The sequence below is a fragment of the Amaranthus tricolor genome, chromosome 7, assembly GCF_026212465.1.
Source record: "Amaranthus tricolor cultivar Red isolate AtriRed21 chromosome 7, ASM2621246v1, whole genome shotgun sequence".
Lineage (NCBI taxonomy): Eukaryota > Viridiplantae > Streptophyta > Magnoliopsida > Caryophyllales > Amaranthaceae > Amaranthus > Amaranthus tricolor.
Genome location: NC_080053.1, coordinates 28,997,032 through 29,015,157, shown reverse-complemented (window position 1 = coordinate 29,015,157; position 18,126 = coordinate 28,997,032). Strand labels below are relative to the sequence as shown.

Sequence of the window (18,126 nt, the reverse complement as noted above, 5' to 3'; positions counted from 1 at the left end):
TAAGAATTTGCGATTTTCCTATTATCCTAAGAGGGAGGAGTATATTCAATTTTATTTCGTAAATTCTCATATGAGACGGTCTCACGGAAAGACCATTTTAATTAGGTTGACCCAATTTACTTTTATTCTTAAAGTGATGACTTTTTATAGCCTTAAAGTTATCACTCATAACCTTAAAGTAATCACTTACAATTTTAAAGTGATTACTTAGAGAAATAGACTTACTTATATGAACGCATCTCTAGTGATACGGTTTCATATAAGACTGACTGATTATATTTTATTTTATTTTATTTTATAATTACAAATACTTGTATAGCATTTGAGATTTGACCCATGTGGCTTGATATCGTAGCATGTCACATAAGACATTAAATTTTACATCGTATATAATTTAATAATAGGACTATTTAGTTTATGTTGGAAAAATAATCAAAAAGGAAAATGAGAAGGACCCACAATATATCATACAAATAGCCTTCAAAATTGGAAGTATTTTCCTGAAAATATTACTATTCGTTTGAATGTAATCATCCCATTATTGTGGATTTGTGGTCTTGCTTCTCAAAAATCAACCTAGTATAAATCAACCTGCTTTCTGTCTTCTCTGTTTCCGGAATCATCTTTCACCATTAATTTTCTCACCAAGGTATGATTTTTTTTATTTCTTGTTCTTTCTTTTTCTTTTTAATCTTCATACCTTTAAATTAGATTCGGGTCAGTTTAGGCTATAATTCGAGTCATCAAATTAAAAACCCGCGAATTGTATAAAATATAACACAAAATTATAATATTAATATTTAATTGTTGATATATCATTGATGAACAAATCCATTTTTTGATTTAATTTCTGTAAAAATCAATTCTTTTTTGTTTTTGCATCTTCTCCTACTCTGAATCATCGAGTATCAACTAGAAAGACTGATAATTTTGTTGGGTTTTGGTACTTAATTCATTAATTGTATTAATTTTGCATAAATTATAATTAATTAAAAGATTGATAATTTTGTTGGGTTTTGATAGTTATTTCATTAATTGTATTAATTTTGTATTAATTAATCATAATAATTGACTGTTACAGGAAATTGAAGGTGTCATTGTCTTTCACATGTAAAGTTTTCCACATGTGAAACTAATCAACTGTTGTCTTCAATTTTGCTTTTTGCTGTTAATATCCCATGAATTTTGTTTGCATTTAATTTGAAAATTGACATTCATTTATGTCTAAATGGGGTTAAGTAACTTTTTTGGTGGGTTTAGGGATGATTTTATTTTTCATGTATTTACAATAATAAATAAATATTATGATTTTTGTAGGTTTTTTGGTTTTGCCTATAATGACAATCTTGATGGATTATTAGATTTGTTGATTCTTAGTAATGCCCATGTCATTGAGAAATTTATTGTACATTTATAAGAATTTTATGAAGTATGTTGTTTATCTATGTACTCTTACCAAAGATCATAGTTTTTTGGATGGATGCAATTAGTTTGGTTTCTGTTTAATGGATGCAATTAGTTTGGTTTCTGTTTATTGGTAGATGGCGTATCGAACTAAAATTTATCGGTCAGTCTTATATGAGACTGTCTCACCGTAAGATGGGTCATATAAAAGGTCCATTAGTAAAAAAACATTAAAAAGACAATAAAAACTGAATTCCCACTTGTACAGAAAATAGTTTTTTTTAAAAGTTTGGGTTAATCCAATTAAAGTCGTCTCTCGGTGAGATGGCCTCATTAGAGAATTAGTGAAAATTCATAGCATGGATGATGCTCTTTTGAGCTTGGGATATGGGAATTTCATGTCTATTAGGGGTTAAGTAACTTTTTTGGTGGGCTTAGGGATAATATTCTTATCATGTTTTACAATTAAGGACAGTCATGATTCATTAGGATTTGCTAATTTAGTAATGCCCATGTCATTGAGAATGTTTATTGTACATTTTACAATAATTTATGTTCTCTAACTTTTTTTTTTGAGGGAATTTATGTTCTCTAACTTAGATCATAAATTTATGGATCAATCAATGCATTTAATTTGTTTTCTTTTTATTGGTAGATGGCGGATCGAACAGAAGTTTATAGCATGGATGATGCTCTTTTGAGCTTGGGATTTGGGAAATTCCAATCTCTAATTCTGATATATGCTGGACTCGGATGGATTTCGGAAGCCATGGAGGTGATGATTCTTTCATTTGTAGGGCCAGCAGTACAGACTGAATGGCAGCTATCTTCGGAGCAAGAGAGTCTTATCACAACGGTGGTTTTCGCGGGCATGTTGGTTGGGGCTTATTCATGGGGACTTGTTTCTGATAGATATGGAAGAAGGTACATCCTGCGATATTTATTTCTTTTCTTGCTACATTTGCCTTGACTCGAGAAATATGTGAGAGCTTTCTAGGTCAAAAAAAATTTATAAATTGATGTAGTTTATATGTGGATGTTAATTTGCTTATTGGGATTACATAACTTACTCGGTGGTCTTGTCGGCTTTTTCTCAGTTGATATCTGTTTTTCGATCCACTGAGTTAAGGGAAAATTTGGTTAAAGTTGATGTAATGCTTGACTCAAGATATGAGTTTCCAATCTTGGTGATCAAGCATTAATTGACCTTTGGTTAGGGTTAGATTATCATTTCGAATCCATAGTTGTCTTTCGAATCCTCCAAAATAGGAACAATTTGAATTTATGAAAAAATTACCTTTTTGTTAGCAGTATTAAGATTCTTGCTTTCGAATGGATGCATTAGAGTTGGAACATCTTACCCACATAAATATAGATTTGTTCTGTATAACTACGTGTCAAGCTAAAAACACGAGAATCCTTGAATAAGATTACTTGATGCCTCAGGTGTGTAAGTTTTAAGGTTTTTTAGAAAGCGGAAGCACTTGTGCACGCATTTCACTAATATATATTCGCTTACATCATTACTTGTAAAATAACAATTGGTTTTAGGATGTCTTTCTTTTTGTTGGAAAATAACCCACATGTGATCCTACATCGATTGGATTACTCCTCGGTTTTAGGATGAAATTTCATCGGGTTTGTGTGCAGTCAATTCTTCTCTGGGTCTTGTTGTGTACAAGCCCAACAACAAATTTATCATTTTCTTTTGTATTTCAGGAAAGGGTTTTTGGGTACAGCAATGATTACTTCCACAGCTGGTCTTCTAAGTGCATTCGCCCCGAACTACATTACATTGATAACATGTCGTTGTTTGGTTGGCGTTGGTGTGGGCGGTGGTCCAGTGTTATTGGCTTGGTTTCTAGAGTTTGTTCCTGCGCCGAGAAGGGGTACTTGGTTAATTATATTCCAAGGATTTTGGACAATCGGTACAGTTGTTGAGGCCACCTTAGCATGGGTATGTTATTGACTTTTCGATAATTCTCTATGTTATGAATATATGGAATATGTTCCCTTCATACTGTCGCCTTCATTTTTTACATTTGAAAATTAACTGTTCGGATAAAATGAAGGCTATATAGCAATAATGAAGTCTTCATCTTCCAAATTTACTTGTACAGCGCCTCGTTCATTTTTGGGCTCTAGAGCGAAAGATAAAAGACTCTTAAAAAATTATGGAATAATAAATAATATAACAGTCCGGTATGAGACTGTCTCACCATGAGACGGGCCATATAATTCCATTATTTTAATTAATTACTTTAAGATCGTAAGTAATCGTTTTAAGGTTATAAGTTATTACTCTAAAACTATAAAAAGTAATTATTTTAAAATTTTAAGTAATCACTTTAACGTTATAAGTGAGTACTTTAAGGCAAAAAAATGTATATTGAGTCAGCCCAAAAGAGATGGTCTCACTGTGAGACTGTCTCATTTAAGAATTAGTGATAATATAATACTCGTTTTGTTTTGTATCGTTGATATTTCAACTATTTTATAAAAAAAGTCCTAATAACTCATACTCACATAGCAAAAAAATGTAAATTATACCTAAATTTAATTCAAGTTAATAACAATTTTGTAGATGAACATATATTTTTTTGGCCATAAAAAATTTAGGCCTTGGGCGATAGGCCGCTTTGCCCTTGCTAATCGACGGCCATGCTGGTACCGCAATTCTAAAGCTTTCTCGTATTTTTTTCTATAATTCTTCAAATTTTCACTATGAGCACCTTGCTTGATCCCTGGTTGGCTGTTCCCGATATATGCAAGAACATCTATAATAACATCGAGACTTAGTTGTCGTGTGTATTTGTTTGGATTGTAGATTCAAGTCCATTACTTTCTGTCCCTTTTATTTAGTTCCCGCAAATTTTAGATCCGAGTGCTTTTGGTGACACGTGGGGGAAAATCAAAGGGACAGAAGAAGTATTCTAAATCTTAGAAAATTAGCAACAAATCCTTATGAATTGCCGAGAATTTCTTAACGTTCTTGTTTGTGGTCTAATGTGGTTGGTTGATTTATTAAATGCTGAAAGGTTAAAGCTTCAAAACCCATGATTGCAAGGCTACCTTACCTTTAGTACTGCTGCCTACTATTTCAATTGGATGCGAGAAATTAGAGATTCTCGATAAACAATGGGGAAGACCCTACAATTTGGTAAGGCAGGTCATCAATGCTGTTCTTATCAGGGGCCATGAATGAAAAAAATGGCTAACTGATGCAATTGTTATATGATCTGTGCAATTACTATCTGTTGTTTTACTTGGGTGTATCGTTTTCTATCGTGGGTTTTGTTTTTCTTTGTATGTACTTGTATCTTATACGGTGACCTAAACTAAAATTTGTTCATTTCATGCTATTTTCGCCTAAAGTCGTCGTCGTCATAATCATCATCACCATCATCATCGTCATCATACCCAGTATATTCCGCTTATACAAGCTATGATTTGCCGAGTGTTGGATGACGGTAAACCATACCCTTGTCAAAAGCGATGAGGAGGTTGCGGTCAGTGAGACCCTCGACCTCTTACTTTGGCCTAAAGTATAAGTTATAAATTAAAATCTTGAGGGATGTTACATTGTGATACCATTTATATGAGTACTATAAAGTCTTACTTCAATCAACAATTATGTATTACCACATACTTGAATGGTGTTACCTTCGGTTTCTAAGTATTATCTTCACCTATCTTTTCGGCAGATTATTATGCCGAGGTGGGGATGGAGGTGGCTGCTTGGCCTTTCTGCATTACCGGCATTTCTTTTGCTCGTCTTTTATGTTGTGGTGCCTGAATCACCGAGGTACTTGTGTTTGAAAGGAGAAAAATATGGCGCTATGCAAATCTTAGAGAAAATATCGAAACATAATAAGGGAGAGTTACCACCCGGTGTTCTTTGTACCGATGTCGAGATCGAGCAATTAAGTGGTCTACCTCCAGAGCGTAAACCATTGTTGCAAAGTGTACATGATGCAGCTGCCACGCCTTCCAAGGGCGATGGATCACATACCGGAATCCTTGAATCCTTGTCGATGCTTCTTTCACCGAAATTAATTAGGTCAACCTTGCTTTTGTGGGTGGTGTTCTTCGGAAATGCCTTTACTTACTACGGCCTTGTGCTTCTGACCACCGAGTTAAACAAGACCGATAGTACATGCTATTTGAGACAAATCGGTTCACAAGAGGTTGCCGATATCAATTACATGAATGTCTTTATTACTAGCTTCGCCGGTACGTAAGTTTATATTTGGTATCATCTGCTTTGCTAATACCTATGTTACTTGGACTCGGGTACTAATGTTGGATACCAATACGTGCCCAAGTGTCAGATACGTCTAAATATTCAATTTTACACCTAAAATGAAGTGTTTAAGTGCCATACCAATGTCTAAGCATTAAGGATCGGACACGGGTACGTGAATCAAAATGAAGAGTCTGAGTAACATAGGCTAATACTATGATTGATTAACCTATTCCTACAAAATCATTTGCCCTTCTTATCTATGTGAAGTTGCAGATGATATTTTTAGGGGTAAAATTGCGAACATCCGCCCTGCCCTCTCCCCACCACTTATGTGGGAGCCATTTATGGCATTAGGGGAATAGAATGTTGTTGCTGTTGTATAAAATCTCAAGAAAACTGACTAAGTTGTTCTCGCCTCTCAATTGCTTTAGAGCTTCCGGGCCTTATCCTAGCTGCCGTCATTGTCGATAGACTTGGTCGTAAGGTTTCAATGGCAGCTTTGCTGTTTTTGTGTTTCGTCTTCATGTTGCCGCTAGTGACGCATCAGCCAGATGGTCTAACAACAGCACTCCTATTTGGAGCTCGCGCATGCATTATGGGATCCTTCACACTCATGTTTTTATATGCTCCTGAGGTAAGTCGTTATAATACAATTAGGTTAGCAATGACGATTTACAAGCACAAAATCAAAAAGGTAGTTTATGAGTGTTTCCGATTTTTTTTTCTTTTAAAGCAAGTGACAAGTCTCACATATCTTGTTAATGCAGATATATCCAACGGTTGTGCGGAGTACTGGTGTCGGACTAGGGAGTTCAATGGCTAGAATCGGTGGAATGATCGCTCCGTTGGTTGCAATAAGCTTGGTACACGGATGTCATCAAACTCTTTCCATTATCCTATTTACGAGTGTGGTATTAGTTTCCGGGATATGTGTCTTATTGTTTCCTATCGAGACAATGGGTCGGGAGTTGACTGATAGCTTTTTCGACAGTAGTACCTATGAGCGTATGGTAGCCTAACTAAGTGTGTGATCGGTATTTTATTTATCTTGTTTATATTGAAGCCAATGAGGTCGTGGCCTAGTTGTCAAGACCGAGGTCTTTGACACTCAAGGTTCCGGATTTCAACTGGATTTCACTGTTTTCGTTTTCTAAATTTATATACCCTAAAGAAAAAGAACGGCTTATTATTTGTGTTTAATACAATAACGAATCATTTGTTTTCCCGATCAAATACTCCCTCCGTCTCTTTATTTTGTTTTCCCGACCTCGGGGGTGTGACCGCTTTATGAAATAACCGCGGAAAATTGTAAAATAGGGTTTAGTCTTAACTTTACACAACCGAGGGCAAGTCGGTTCCTTCATTTAGCTCTATCTTGATGTGGTTGTGCAATGTCAAAGGTTGCTTGTGTTAAAATATCAGAATTTGGTTGAAGAAGCCTGTATGCTGGAATGTCATTTGCTAAGTTTAGCTATAATTCAATTATCTTAAGAGGATGGACCTTTGACGGAAGACTCCTTAAAAGATGGGATATTTCCTTTTACGAGACGGCCTCAGTAAGAGATGCGCCTTATATACGGGTTAAATAGTTCATTTAAACATATTATGAGAATATAAGTTTTTTGTTTGAGCTTGTTTCACTGAGAAAACAGCCAGTCTCTTGAGAGACCGTCTTTTTGAGAGACGTCTCTCATGCCCAACCTATTAAAGGTTAATTAACCTAAAAGATGATAATGGGCTGATCAATTAAGAATGGTCTCTCAAAAAGACCGTCTTTGACAAGGTTTAATATACATTCCGGGTGGTTACATACTTTCTCTTCTATCTTTTTGGTAGAAGGTTTAATATTCACCATGAGGAGGATTCTTTAGCGGCGAATGAAAAAATTTTTATGCCATGTTTATGAATGATGATTCATTTGAAAATTTGAAATTAGTTCAAATTTATTATTTGGCAAATCAAAAATTTTTAAATTTGAATTTGTATCAAATTTCACAATTGTTTTCAAAGTAGTTAAAGTTGAAGAAGACAACTATAGCTAATTTTTGGAGAATCGTAATAAAAGCATTTGTAATTATAAATTCATATATTTGGAGATATTACCAAAATATAATTGGAATTATAACTATGAATATTTGAAATAGGTTGATGTAATTGGGAATACATTGTATAGTAACATAATATATTTGGGGTTATAATATAATATATTTAGGGTTATAACATAATATATTTGAAATTATAACATAATATATTTGGGGTTATAACAACATATATTTAGGGTTATAACATAATATATTTGGTGTTAAAACAACATATATTTGGGATAACATAATATATTTTGGGCTATAACAACATATATTTGGGTTATAACATAATATATTTTGTGTTATAAGAACATATATTTGTAGTTATACCATAATATAATTGGTATTATAACTGTGAACATTTGACATATGTTGATGTTGATGAGAGTGTAACATTGTGTAGTGTGGGTTATATCATTTTTAGTTGGTTTTATAATGTAGTTGGAGCATGACCTTATTTAGTTGAGGTTATAACATAGTTTAATGGGGTTATAACATAGTTTATTAGAGGTTATAACATGTTTATTTGTGATTATAACATTATTTAGTTGGGGGTATAACATTATTTTGTTGGTATTATAACATTACTTTATAAATTAAAATATTATAAACTATACACAATTATAAACACAAATACATACTATTATAAACGCATATATACAATATTATAAATCCAAATACACAATATTATAAATTCAAATATACACTATTATAATTCCAACATAATCTTAAATATGAATACATAATAATACGACAGATACTACTATTATAAACCCAAATACACAAAATTATGAATCTAAATACATAATATTATAATTTCAACTACTATAAGCCCTTGTTTGGATATTTAATCAGTTATCTTTGACTATTGAGGGTTGTCATTTTGATTCTTAGAAGGAACCTTTTTAATTTTCTTTGCGAATAGAAGTCAAGACAACATCACTTATCTTTTCCATTTTTTAAACCCTAAAATCAAGAATAAGTAAAATTGAAAAACAAACAAATTTAAAATAATAAAATATTAAACTACAAACTTTAATTAGGTTAAAACACGAACTCATATTCCTTTTTTAGTCTCAATTTTGTTGTCTTTTTCAACATCATTGTTTTCCATCATTGATGAAGCTTTAATAAAAAAACCACAGAATTGTAATTCCAACTAATATATAACACAATTAAACCTGAAAAAATTAAAATGGAAGTTTTAAAAACGAAAATGGTGAAGATGAAGCACCAAATTTAACACCAATATATGGAAATGGTGAAGATGATACGACAATGGTGAAGTTATTAAAATAAAAAATAAAAGCTTGATACACGCAAATGGAAAGGATAAAACTCCTAATACATATCTTTGATGAAAACCGCAAATGGTGAAGATGAGAAAGAGAACTGAAGCACGACAATGAAAAAGCTTGAAATTGAAAATGAAGAAGTTGAGAAAAAGAAACTGAAAGCAAGTGAAATTCAGAGGGAAGTTGAAATGGAAGTTCAGTGCTTTGAGAAAATTCATTGGTTTTGTTAGGCAAAAAAATTAAAATGGAAGTTGAAAAGTTATATGGGAGTGATTAGGAAACGTGCGTGAGACAGTTTCTTTTTTTTTTTTTAAAAAAAAAAATTTGAAATATGGGTCAGCCTATATTGGAGAGGTCTTTTGTAAAGCCCGCCTCAACTAAGAATTCGTATTCTTAAATTCTTGATTTATGATCTCATAATTGAAATTCATAATTTGAAATGAAATATTTGTTTACAAACACTACATTAAATGACTTGAAAGCTAAGTTCCAATCAACTAAACTATTTAATTTGACATGAAGATCTAGGCAATCACTTGACTATTTACAAGCATCGACTAGCTCAACCACAAAGTTATGTTATGATATACAAAAATCGTAAAAAATTAATTGTGTAAATAAAATTAAAAGAGACTTAAAACGTACTTAAACTCTCAATTAAGTTGATCTTATGATAAGACTATTTCTATTTAATTGGTTCAATGTATATTTACTGTTTTAAAGTAATCACATACTATATTTACAAAATTATAATTAAAAATTATAAATATCTAAATATATAGAGCTTATACTAGTTTGTCATTTAATGTAAAACAACTTTTTTTAGCTTTTTCAAACTGTAAGTTTATTATTTGTTTGATAGAAGTGTTTTTAAATTTAAAGTGTAAATAATATTGATCAATAACAATAACATCTCATTATCCCAATGTTATTAAGTGGCTTACATCTACAGTGGAGTTTGGGGATCGAATATACGCATACTTATTCCTAATGATAACACTAACAAAGAAATTGTTTCAGGTTGACCATTGGTAGCAAACATTATATGCAGCTTCGCAAATACTGTGTATGATTTTATAAGGCATTTTACTATAGTATATTATAATTCGAAATCAAAATACTATAAATCTTTAATCCCGTCGACTTACAAGACATAATATATATCAATAAGAACTATTGAAAATGGAAATTATTTTGTCTCACCATAAATTCAAGGTCAAAGTGTTTTTAAACAGATAATACTCCTAAATAGTTTTTAATTTTTGAAAAATTAAAATTTATAAAATCTAATTTTTTTCAAATCAAATAATAATTTCATCTTTTGATTTTATATTATTTTTTATCTAAAGCACTTTTCGATTATTTTTGTCGCATCTTTAAGCTTGTACAATTGCATGATTGTATCAGAACTCTTTGTTATCATACGATGTATTTGCATTAGTATAGAGTCACAAAACCGATATTAACATTTAAATCAAAAATACGAATAATGAATGATATAAATATGAGATTTCTATATACACCCTCCAATTCATCACTAATGTCCCATTTGTTTTTTGGATATTATTCATCTCTTACTTTTAATTTGTATTTTATCATTAATCTATAAGTTCAAACATAGTCAAGTGAGATTTTGATTCATCTCAATGCAAGGATTATTCTTATCAACTTTTTATAATTTTTAGTTATGCACAATTAGAGATATTAAGAATTGAATAAGTGCATTGGATAGATTATATAAAGTAAATAAGAATTAGTAGTGAATTGGAGGCAGTATTAACCAATAACTGTGAGATTTTTATATATGTATTAATCAAACAAATACAGTGTTTTTTTAAGTATTATCAATAGAATAAATATGAGATTTTATAAATTTTAATTTTCGGATTATTTTATGATAAAAACAAAAACAAAAAGGAAACAGAGAAAAGTGAGAAAACTATCGAACAGAACACTTCTACAGGTGAGGTAGAAAAACCCTAGGCAACAACAGCAGCAGCGCGCAGCAAGCAGCAACAATGGCGGACTACGACCTAACGCCGAGAATTGCGCCCCATCTAGACCGTCATCTGGTATTTCCTTTGCTCGAATTCCTTCAAGAGCGACAATTTTACACCGAGGAACAGCTTTTGAAAGCCAAAATCGAACTCCTTAACAACACTAATATGGTCGATTACGCCATGGATATCCACAAGAGCCTCTACCGCACCGAAGATGTTCCTCAAGGTGTATATATATATATATTTTTTCAACTTTAAGGTTTTTGTTTATTCTTTTTAGCCTTTTTTGTTCAGCAGCGAATCCAAGGACCAAGATATTAGTCTGTATATGCTGAACCAACTCGGTTGCCGTTCTTATGTGTTATAGGTTGTATAATTCAATTTTAATAGGGTTTTAAATCAACTCATGCCTTGGCCTAGGCAGTCTCAGGTCTAGATTTGTTGCTGTTTGACCTAGTTTTGTTATCTAAGGATCGTAGTTTTAAAAGGTGCGTCTCGCTTTGCGCTTTGTGCGCCTCGAGCTCAGACTCGATTGAAAACACCTCGGCTAAGTGAGGCAAAGCCCACTACAAGAGGCGTCCGCCTTGGGCGCCTCGGTGCGCTTCACGCCTTGTACGCCCAGCGTGCCTCCTTGTTCACTTATGCTTGCTTGTTTGAAAAAGAAAAACTCGAAACTCAATTTACTTGAATATGAAGTTCGAAAAATCATTGCTTCTTTAAGAAAAACAAAACGCAATTGGAGAAGAGAATAACTTTTGGAATTCTTTGTATTCTCATTATAATAGTTTTGTGCTAAAATTGTGTTTACCGCAAGAATAATAAATGCTTTCAAACTTGTATTATACATGTTGTTTGGAGTATTATACATGTTTTAAAATTGATTTTTAAGCTATGACGAAAAAGTGCGCCTCGCAAACAAAAAGCTTGCGCCTAAGCTTAGAGCCTTTAGCGCCCCGGTGAGCCTTGCGCTTTTTACAACTAAGTAAGAATCTGTTTGAGTGTAGATATGGTGGACAGGAGAGTTGAAGTTGTAGCGAGATTGAAGGCATTGGAAGAAGGTGCTGCTCCTTTGGTTGCTTTCCTTCAGGATGAGGATAAAGTCCAGGAACTGCGTGCTGATAAACAATATAATCTTCAGATGCTAAATGGTCGCTATCAGGTTATTTCTTTATCCTATTCTCATAATTTACAACTTCTTGTGATGAAAGTTGAAAATTTGCTTTTATGGTACCTGAAAGGCTGAAACTTATTAGTAATTAGGATTATAATTCTTGTTAAATGAGGTATGTGCTGCATTATTACTATTTATCCTGTACTCCTGCAGTAGAGTGGCTGTTGGGAGATACTACTTACTACTAGTATATTGTTAATGTGAAGAGGGTATTTTAACTTTTTCCATTGGAGACTTGGGTTTTTAGATTAAGTCGTTCATGTGTGTAATTTTGCTGATTAAAAAGATACAATTGGAGTATTAGCATTTCCCACTTAAGTGTTTCTCGTATTATTTCATGTTGCAAGTCTATAGAATGCAGTTTTAGTGGGTTTGGACTAATATGGTGTGAATGGAGTGCTTCATATGCTTTTAGTTGTATAACATGCTATCCACTTTTGGCTTCTGTGCTTGCTGGTTTATGTTCTTGTTTAATTATAATTATCTGTGTTCCGTTTATGTTGACAACTGATGAATTAGATGAGGGTTTCTGTAATAGTGGTTATGGATTTAGACTTCAAATGGTTATTGGGTTTTTAGCACCTCTTTAACTTTTTATATACCATTGTATTGTTGTTATTTACTTCGAATTCCTTTCTTTTGTGTTTTGCAAAGATACACCAATGAACAACTTCATTGCCTTTGATAGAACTTAGTCAATGGAAAATCTTTATTGAGACCTGTTGGATCCGGGGCAACCACCACTTAATTTTTATATTTTTAAATTTTAATTTGGCCGCCTTGGTTTTTTTTTTTTTGATTATTTTAAATTATACTAAGTTGGTCACCATATAAAAATTTCTCAAGATCCGCCACCGAGCTAAGTGAGCAATTTCACGACACTTGAGTTTTGTTGCCGGAAAACTACAAATTGAAAACACCTTTGATTTCACATCCTCGCATCATGCACTGAATTGTATAGAGAGAAAGTCATGGACATTAAGGCTCTTCCCAAACCGATGTATGTTTTCAATGCAAGGAGACGTCTTCTTTGCCCTCGATTTTAAGGGTTGTACTGTCCAATGGCCGATCCAATGGGCATCCTCGAGAACTTTAATGTTCTTATTCATGATTCAAATTCAACGCAGAAAAGAGTCCTCTGAAATCTCTCGTCTTTGTATTAATGTTGATTGACTAGCAATGATTTTGGGTGAAAGGCTTACTTCCTCTTTTCTTCTGCTAGAAGCTCTTGCTTTCTATGGAAGTTGTGTATTACTTGCAAACTTTTCCCCTTTTAGCTTTAACTTTCGCATGGTTTAGTTTGGTCGTAGACATTATTCATTGGAACCATTCTTTGAGGATTATTTTGTTCGTTGGATGGAAAGTTGTTTAAAAGGGAAATCATTTACTAAAGGGAGGAAAAAAATTATTTCTAAAATCTGAATTCTTCTCCCAACCAAACAATTGTATATAAACGATATCCAAAAAACACTACTCCCCAAAACAAATATAACTTTGGTTCTAACTCTCTTGTTGTATGACCTTTAGATGCCCTTCTTTTGTGTCCTGGCACTTGTTCCAGTGAACAACTTGATTGCCTTTCAGACAATAATTCACGACTTGTTCATGGCCTTTAAGTTTAAAGCATCTTTGGATTTTAATTCCTACCATTCATAGCACTCAAGTTTTGCTGCAAGCAGAGAATAAAATTTATAGCATCTTTGGTTTCTCATCATTTCATGGATGAAGGGAGAAAAAACCTGTGGACATTCAAGCTTTTCTTTAAATCGTACCTGCTTGTTCAATACTATAATTGCTCGAGTGATTATGGAGACTGGACCGGTGTGCTCTCTAAAGATCGAACTAATGGGTTATCAGTTAACTGTTTTTCTTTTGGATGAGTACTGCAATAGTGCCGTAAACTCTTCCATATTAGCATTGATATTCCATTGATTGGAGTTATTATTATTGTTGGTGAAAGAAAGACCTGCAAGAGAAATTAGTTTTGGACATTTAAGTTCTTCTCCAAAGCATATCTATTTGGTCATCACAATGGGAAATTTTCTTTTCCTTTGATTCTAAGGACTGTTCTCTTATGGGCGATCCAATGGGCCAATGGGTTCGCGTAATATGTTTCCTAATTTAACAATTTGATGGTTGACCTCTCGAATTGCGATTTGATTCATTCGACCAAGAATGCAATATCGTTTCATCTGAAAAACACTTGATTTTACCATCTGACTTGTTGGATCCAGCGTACCTGAAATAGCTTGAATTATATTATCTTTGGTTCGTACACCATATGATTTTGATTAATCTTTGGCCCTTATCTAGGAATGTTCTCAAATTTACTTGTTGTTTGTATTCAGATTGGTCCAGAGCAGATTGAGGCACTGTATCAGTATGCCAAATTCCAATTTGAATGTGGGAACTATTCTGGTGCAGCAGATTTTCTCTATCAGTACCGAGCTCTCTGCACTAATAGTGAACGAAGCCTCAGTGCCTTGTGGGGAAAACTTGCAGCTGAAATTTTAATGCAAAACTGGGACATTGCACTTGAGGAACTCAACCGTTTGAAAGAGATAATTGATTCTAAGGCATGTTTCAATGCTCTTATCTGGTTTTTCTTGTCTTTTTTTCTATGAATAGTTCCATAGTTTTGTTGTGAGCATTTTTCTGATCAATTTTGTTGCAGGCTTTCACATCACCTATTAATCAGGTGCAGAGTAGAATATGGCTGATGCACTGGAGCTTATTCATCTTCTTCAACCATGATAATGGTAGAACACAGATAATTGACCTTTTTAATCAGGACAAGTAAGTATATCGGTTGTTCTCACTTTAGTATTTTCCTGTATCTATTTCTTCACTTGGTTTTGGGTGGGCTGCTGCTTGATGAATATTACTTCACACAACTGAAAAATTGGGGAAAACAGATCCCTAGTATGAAAAGTGACTTTTTGCTCAATCTTTCCTTTTTGATAGTAAATTTTTATTTCCTTTGGTTCTGAAAGCTTGCAACTTTTGACCACTTTATGTGATAGCTTCATCAACCAAATGTTGCAAACTTTTAAAACCAAAGGAAGTATAATTTGTTTTGTTGTACCCTATAGTACTTAAATCGTTTCTTCGAGCCTTTTGCAAAATGCATAAGCTAGTTTTTTCACATATCAATCAAACAAAAGTCAAATTGAACAATACATATTTGTTGGCAGATATCTCAGTGCTATTCAAACAAATGCTCCTCATCTTCTGCGTTATCTTGCAACAGCATTCATAGTGAATAAGAGGAGAAGACCTCAGTTCAAAGATTTTGTTAAGGTCATCCAGTTGGAGCAATGTTCATACAAAGACCCTATCACTGAATTTTTGGCTTGTGTTTATGTCAACTATGACTTTGATGAGGCACAAAAGAAATTAAGAGATTGTGAAGATGTAAGAATCTTCTTCATCTTAGACCAAACTATACCTTAATGGGTTTTCTTTATTTTTTTAATTTGCTCAACACTAAATCCGCTATAGCTTCATATGTTCGATTAATTTTTTTGAAAATGGAAGATGGAATTTATGGATTGAACTATGCATGTTTGTTGAGTTTGTTAATGCTTGTGGCCTTTTTCAAACTCTTACTCTGTTCTCTTTTTAACTTTCACTTGTTTTAGTTCTTTTCACTTGCACATGGACCCACTATTTTCTGGGTCCATATTACAAGTAAAAAGAATTAGAGGAAGTATATAATTATATCTATTGATGTCTACCCCTAATGTAGAAGGTGTGATTAATTTGAGTGCTACTGATCACATGCTACATCATTGTAATTTTGTAATGAAAATTTTGTTGGAGGTCAAGAAGTAAAGCAGATTGCGTGGGTATATCGTATACTCCCTTTGTTCTGCCATGTTTGTCCAGTTGGCTTGTCAAAAAGAGTGACTAATAACTGATTGGTAATTTGTAGGACCTAAGAGTGAGAATGACTGATATTTAGCAGGAACTAGGATTTATGGTAGTAGTATGTTATTATAAGAGGTTTATAGTTTACCGATTGTGTCCTTGTCTGAATCTGGGATTTTATTTCTGAATTGTTTCTGTCTTATTGAACAATACTAGACACATTTGTGTTCATTTCTATTTTTTTGACGTTAACATGTTCCTATTCACTCAATTTATGCATTTAATACCTTTTTAGGTCATATTAAATGATCCGTTCCTTGGAAAACGAGTTGAGGAAGGCAATTATACAACTGTGCCCCTTAGGGATGAGTTCCTTGAAAATGCACGCCTATTCATTTGCGAAACCTATTGCAGGATACATCAGCGCATTGATATTGGGTATGTTCATTCTTTATGATCCTTGTCTATGCTTTTCAGGTGATATTTAGCAACTGTTGAATTGCTATGGGAGAGGGGTAAGAGCATTATGTTGTTTGAAATACTCTCTTGATAAACTTGTAGTTCTATTGAACATCTTTACTCTCTCAAAAGATGTGATGTTATATGTTATAACTCCTGTCTACCACCCTTGTAAATTACTCCCTCGGGCCCGCCCTCTAAAAAGCACCATTTGACTCAAAATAGTTCTCATATACTCAAGTCAAATTCTGCTTTTCCAGTGGGACAGAGGGAGTGCTAACTTTCTTCACTAGGATAGGATCAAACAAAAAGCAGAAGTATAAATTTGCTACTTTCAGCAACTAAAGTAACAGCTGGAAAGTCCTTTTAAGCAAGCATTTTATGCATGAAAATATAATTTTGCCCTGTTCAGTATATTAAGTTTTCATTCTACTTGATGATTGGCGGGTAGGAATTCTGGTTTTCCTTGCACTGCATATCTTTTACTAACCCTGCTCAGTGGATTAGGATGTCTCTGTTGTTTTCATACTTTCAATCTCTGTAATCTCTGCAATTTTTGTTACAAACATTTTAAAGACCTGTAAATTGCATGGCTGATTGGTTGCAAATATGGTTGCAACTTGCAATATTGGTAAAATTTTGAGTTGTGCAACTTGCAGCCTGTAAAGACAATTTAAAACATTGTAATTTATATGATGCCGTACTCATTTTTGATTTCCTGCTTCCTGCTCTTTCTGCCTAGGATTAGGTTTTACAGCTTGGGATGTTTTCCAATGTGTTTTCTACTAATATTTGGTGTATACGAAGCTCTTGTTGCAAACGTCTGTACTTTCAGCCCGTTTGCTTGCATTACTAAATGTTGACTACAACACTTTTTATTTAATAGTTTTGGGAGTAATTCTGTGTAATTATCATTTTTAGAGTCCTCGGGGAGAAATTGAATTTGAGTAATGAGGAAACTGAAAGGTGGATTATGACTCTCATACGCACTTCTAAGCTAGATGCCAAGATCGACTCCAAGTCCGGAACCATAGTGATGGAACCAAACTACCCTAATGTGTATGAAATACATTCTTCTTGTCAATTTCGAGCTTCCTTTCTGTTGCTCTTCTGTTATTTGGCTTGATTTTTAGCAATTTATCCGTATCTTTGATTTCCCTTCCAGGTACGAGCAACTTATAGATCACACCAAAGCATTGTCGGGGCGCACATACAAACTAGTGGGCCAACTTCTCGAACAAGGACAGACACAGGCAGCGAGATAGTTTTCGAAGTCGGAGTTGCAGTGCCGCCTGTGGGTGTTAGTCCTGTTAGTATTTATTCATGATAATAATAATTGATTATTTCAGATCCAGAAGTTGGTGTAGGTCTCATAAATTGATTTCATTGATTTTCCATGAGCAAATAGCTGCCTGCTGTGTAATCAGAAATTGGAAACAAAATGTTCAGTAATTTTACCAAATCTTGTCAATTTCAGATCCAGTTTTGATATCCAAACTTGCAAGTTGCAATATGTTGCATACATAATAATTTTAATTTATTTGTAACTTGGGTATTTTTCCCCAAAACAAAGCCCAATAAATCTATATTTTCAATA

The 18,126-nt window shown here is 33.5% G+C and overlaps 2 protein-coding genes across 2 annotated transcripts; both read left to right on the top strand.

The window, feature by feature from the left end:
• The first annotated feature begins 423 nt into the window (after window positions 1-423).
• On the top strand, window positions 424-6,858 carry LOC130818004 (organic cation/carnitine transporter 7-like). Its single transcript, XM_057684019.1, has 6 exons — window positions 424-649; window positions 2,060-2,328; window positions 3,124-3,361; window positions 5,109-5,637; window positions 6,082-6,284; window positions 6,418-6,858. Exons 2-6 carry the CDS (start codon window positions 2,060-2,062, stop codon window positions 6,667-6,669), a joined length of 1,491 nt encoding a protein of 496 aa, XP_057540002.1. The 5' UTR covers window positions 424-649; the 3' UTR covers window positions 6,670-6,858.
• Window positions 6,859-10,935: 4,077 nt separating this feature from the next.
• LOC130817754 (eukaryotic translation initiation factor 3 subunit E-like) lies at window positions 10,936-18,126 on the top strand. Its single transcript, XM_057683619.1, has 8 exons — window positions 10,936-11,255; window positions 12,034-12,188; window positions 14,549-14,776; window positions 14,875-14,996; window positions 15,395-15,614; window positions 16,366-16,508; window positions 17,451-17,588; window positions 17,695-18,126. The coding sequence occupies exons 1-8, from the start codon at window positions 11,048-11,050 to the stop codon at window positions 17,792-17,794; spliced, it is 1,314 nt and encodes a 437-aa protein (XP_057539602.1). The 5' UTR covers window positions 10,936-11,047; the 3' UTR covers window positions 17,795-18,126.

Bases quoted from the DNA above. Each gene is read 5' to 3' on its own strand.
- LOC130818004 (XM_057684019.1), top strand. From the start codon at position 2,060: ATGGCGGATCGAACAGAAGTTTATAGCATGGATGATGCTCTTTTGAGC. The intron at 3,362-5,108 runs GTATGTTATTGA...TCTTTTCGGCAG, and splicing joins TTGAGGCCACCTTAGCATGG to ATTATTATGCCGAGGTGGGG. The intron at 6,285-6,417 runs GTAAGTCGTTAT...TTGTTAATGCAG, and splicing joins TGTTTTTATATGCTCCTGAG to ATATATCCAACGGTTGTGCG.
- LOC130817754 (XM_057683619.1), top strand. From the start codon at position 11,048: ATGGCGGACTACGACCTAACGCCGAGAATTGCGCCCCATCTAGACCGT. The intron at 15,615-16,365 runs GTAAGAATCTTC...ATACCTTTTTAG, and splicing joins AATTAAGAGATTGTGAAGAT to GTCATATTAAATGATCCGTT. The intron at 17,589-17,694 runs GTATGAAATACA...TTTCCCTTCCAG, and splicing joins GAACCAAACTACCCTAATGT to GTACGAGCAACTTATAGATC.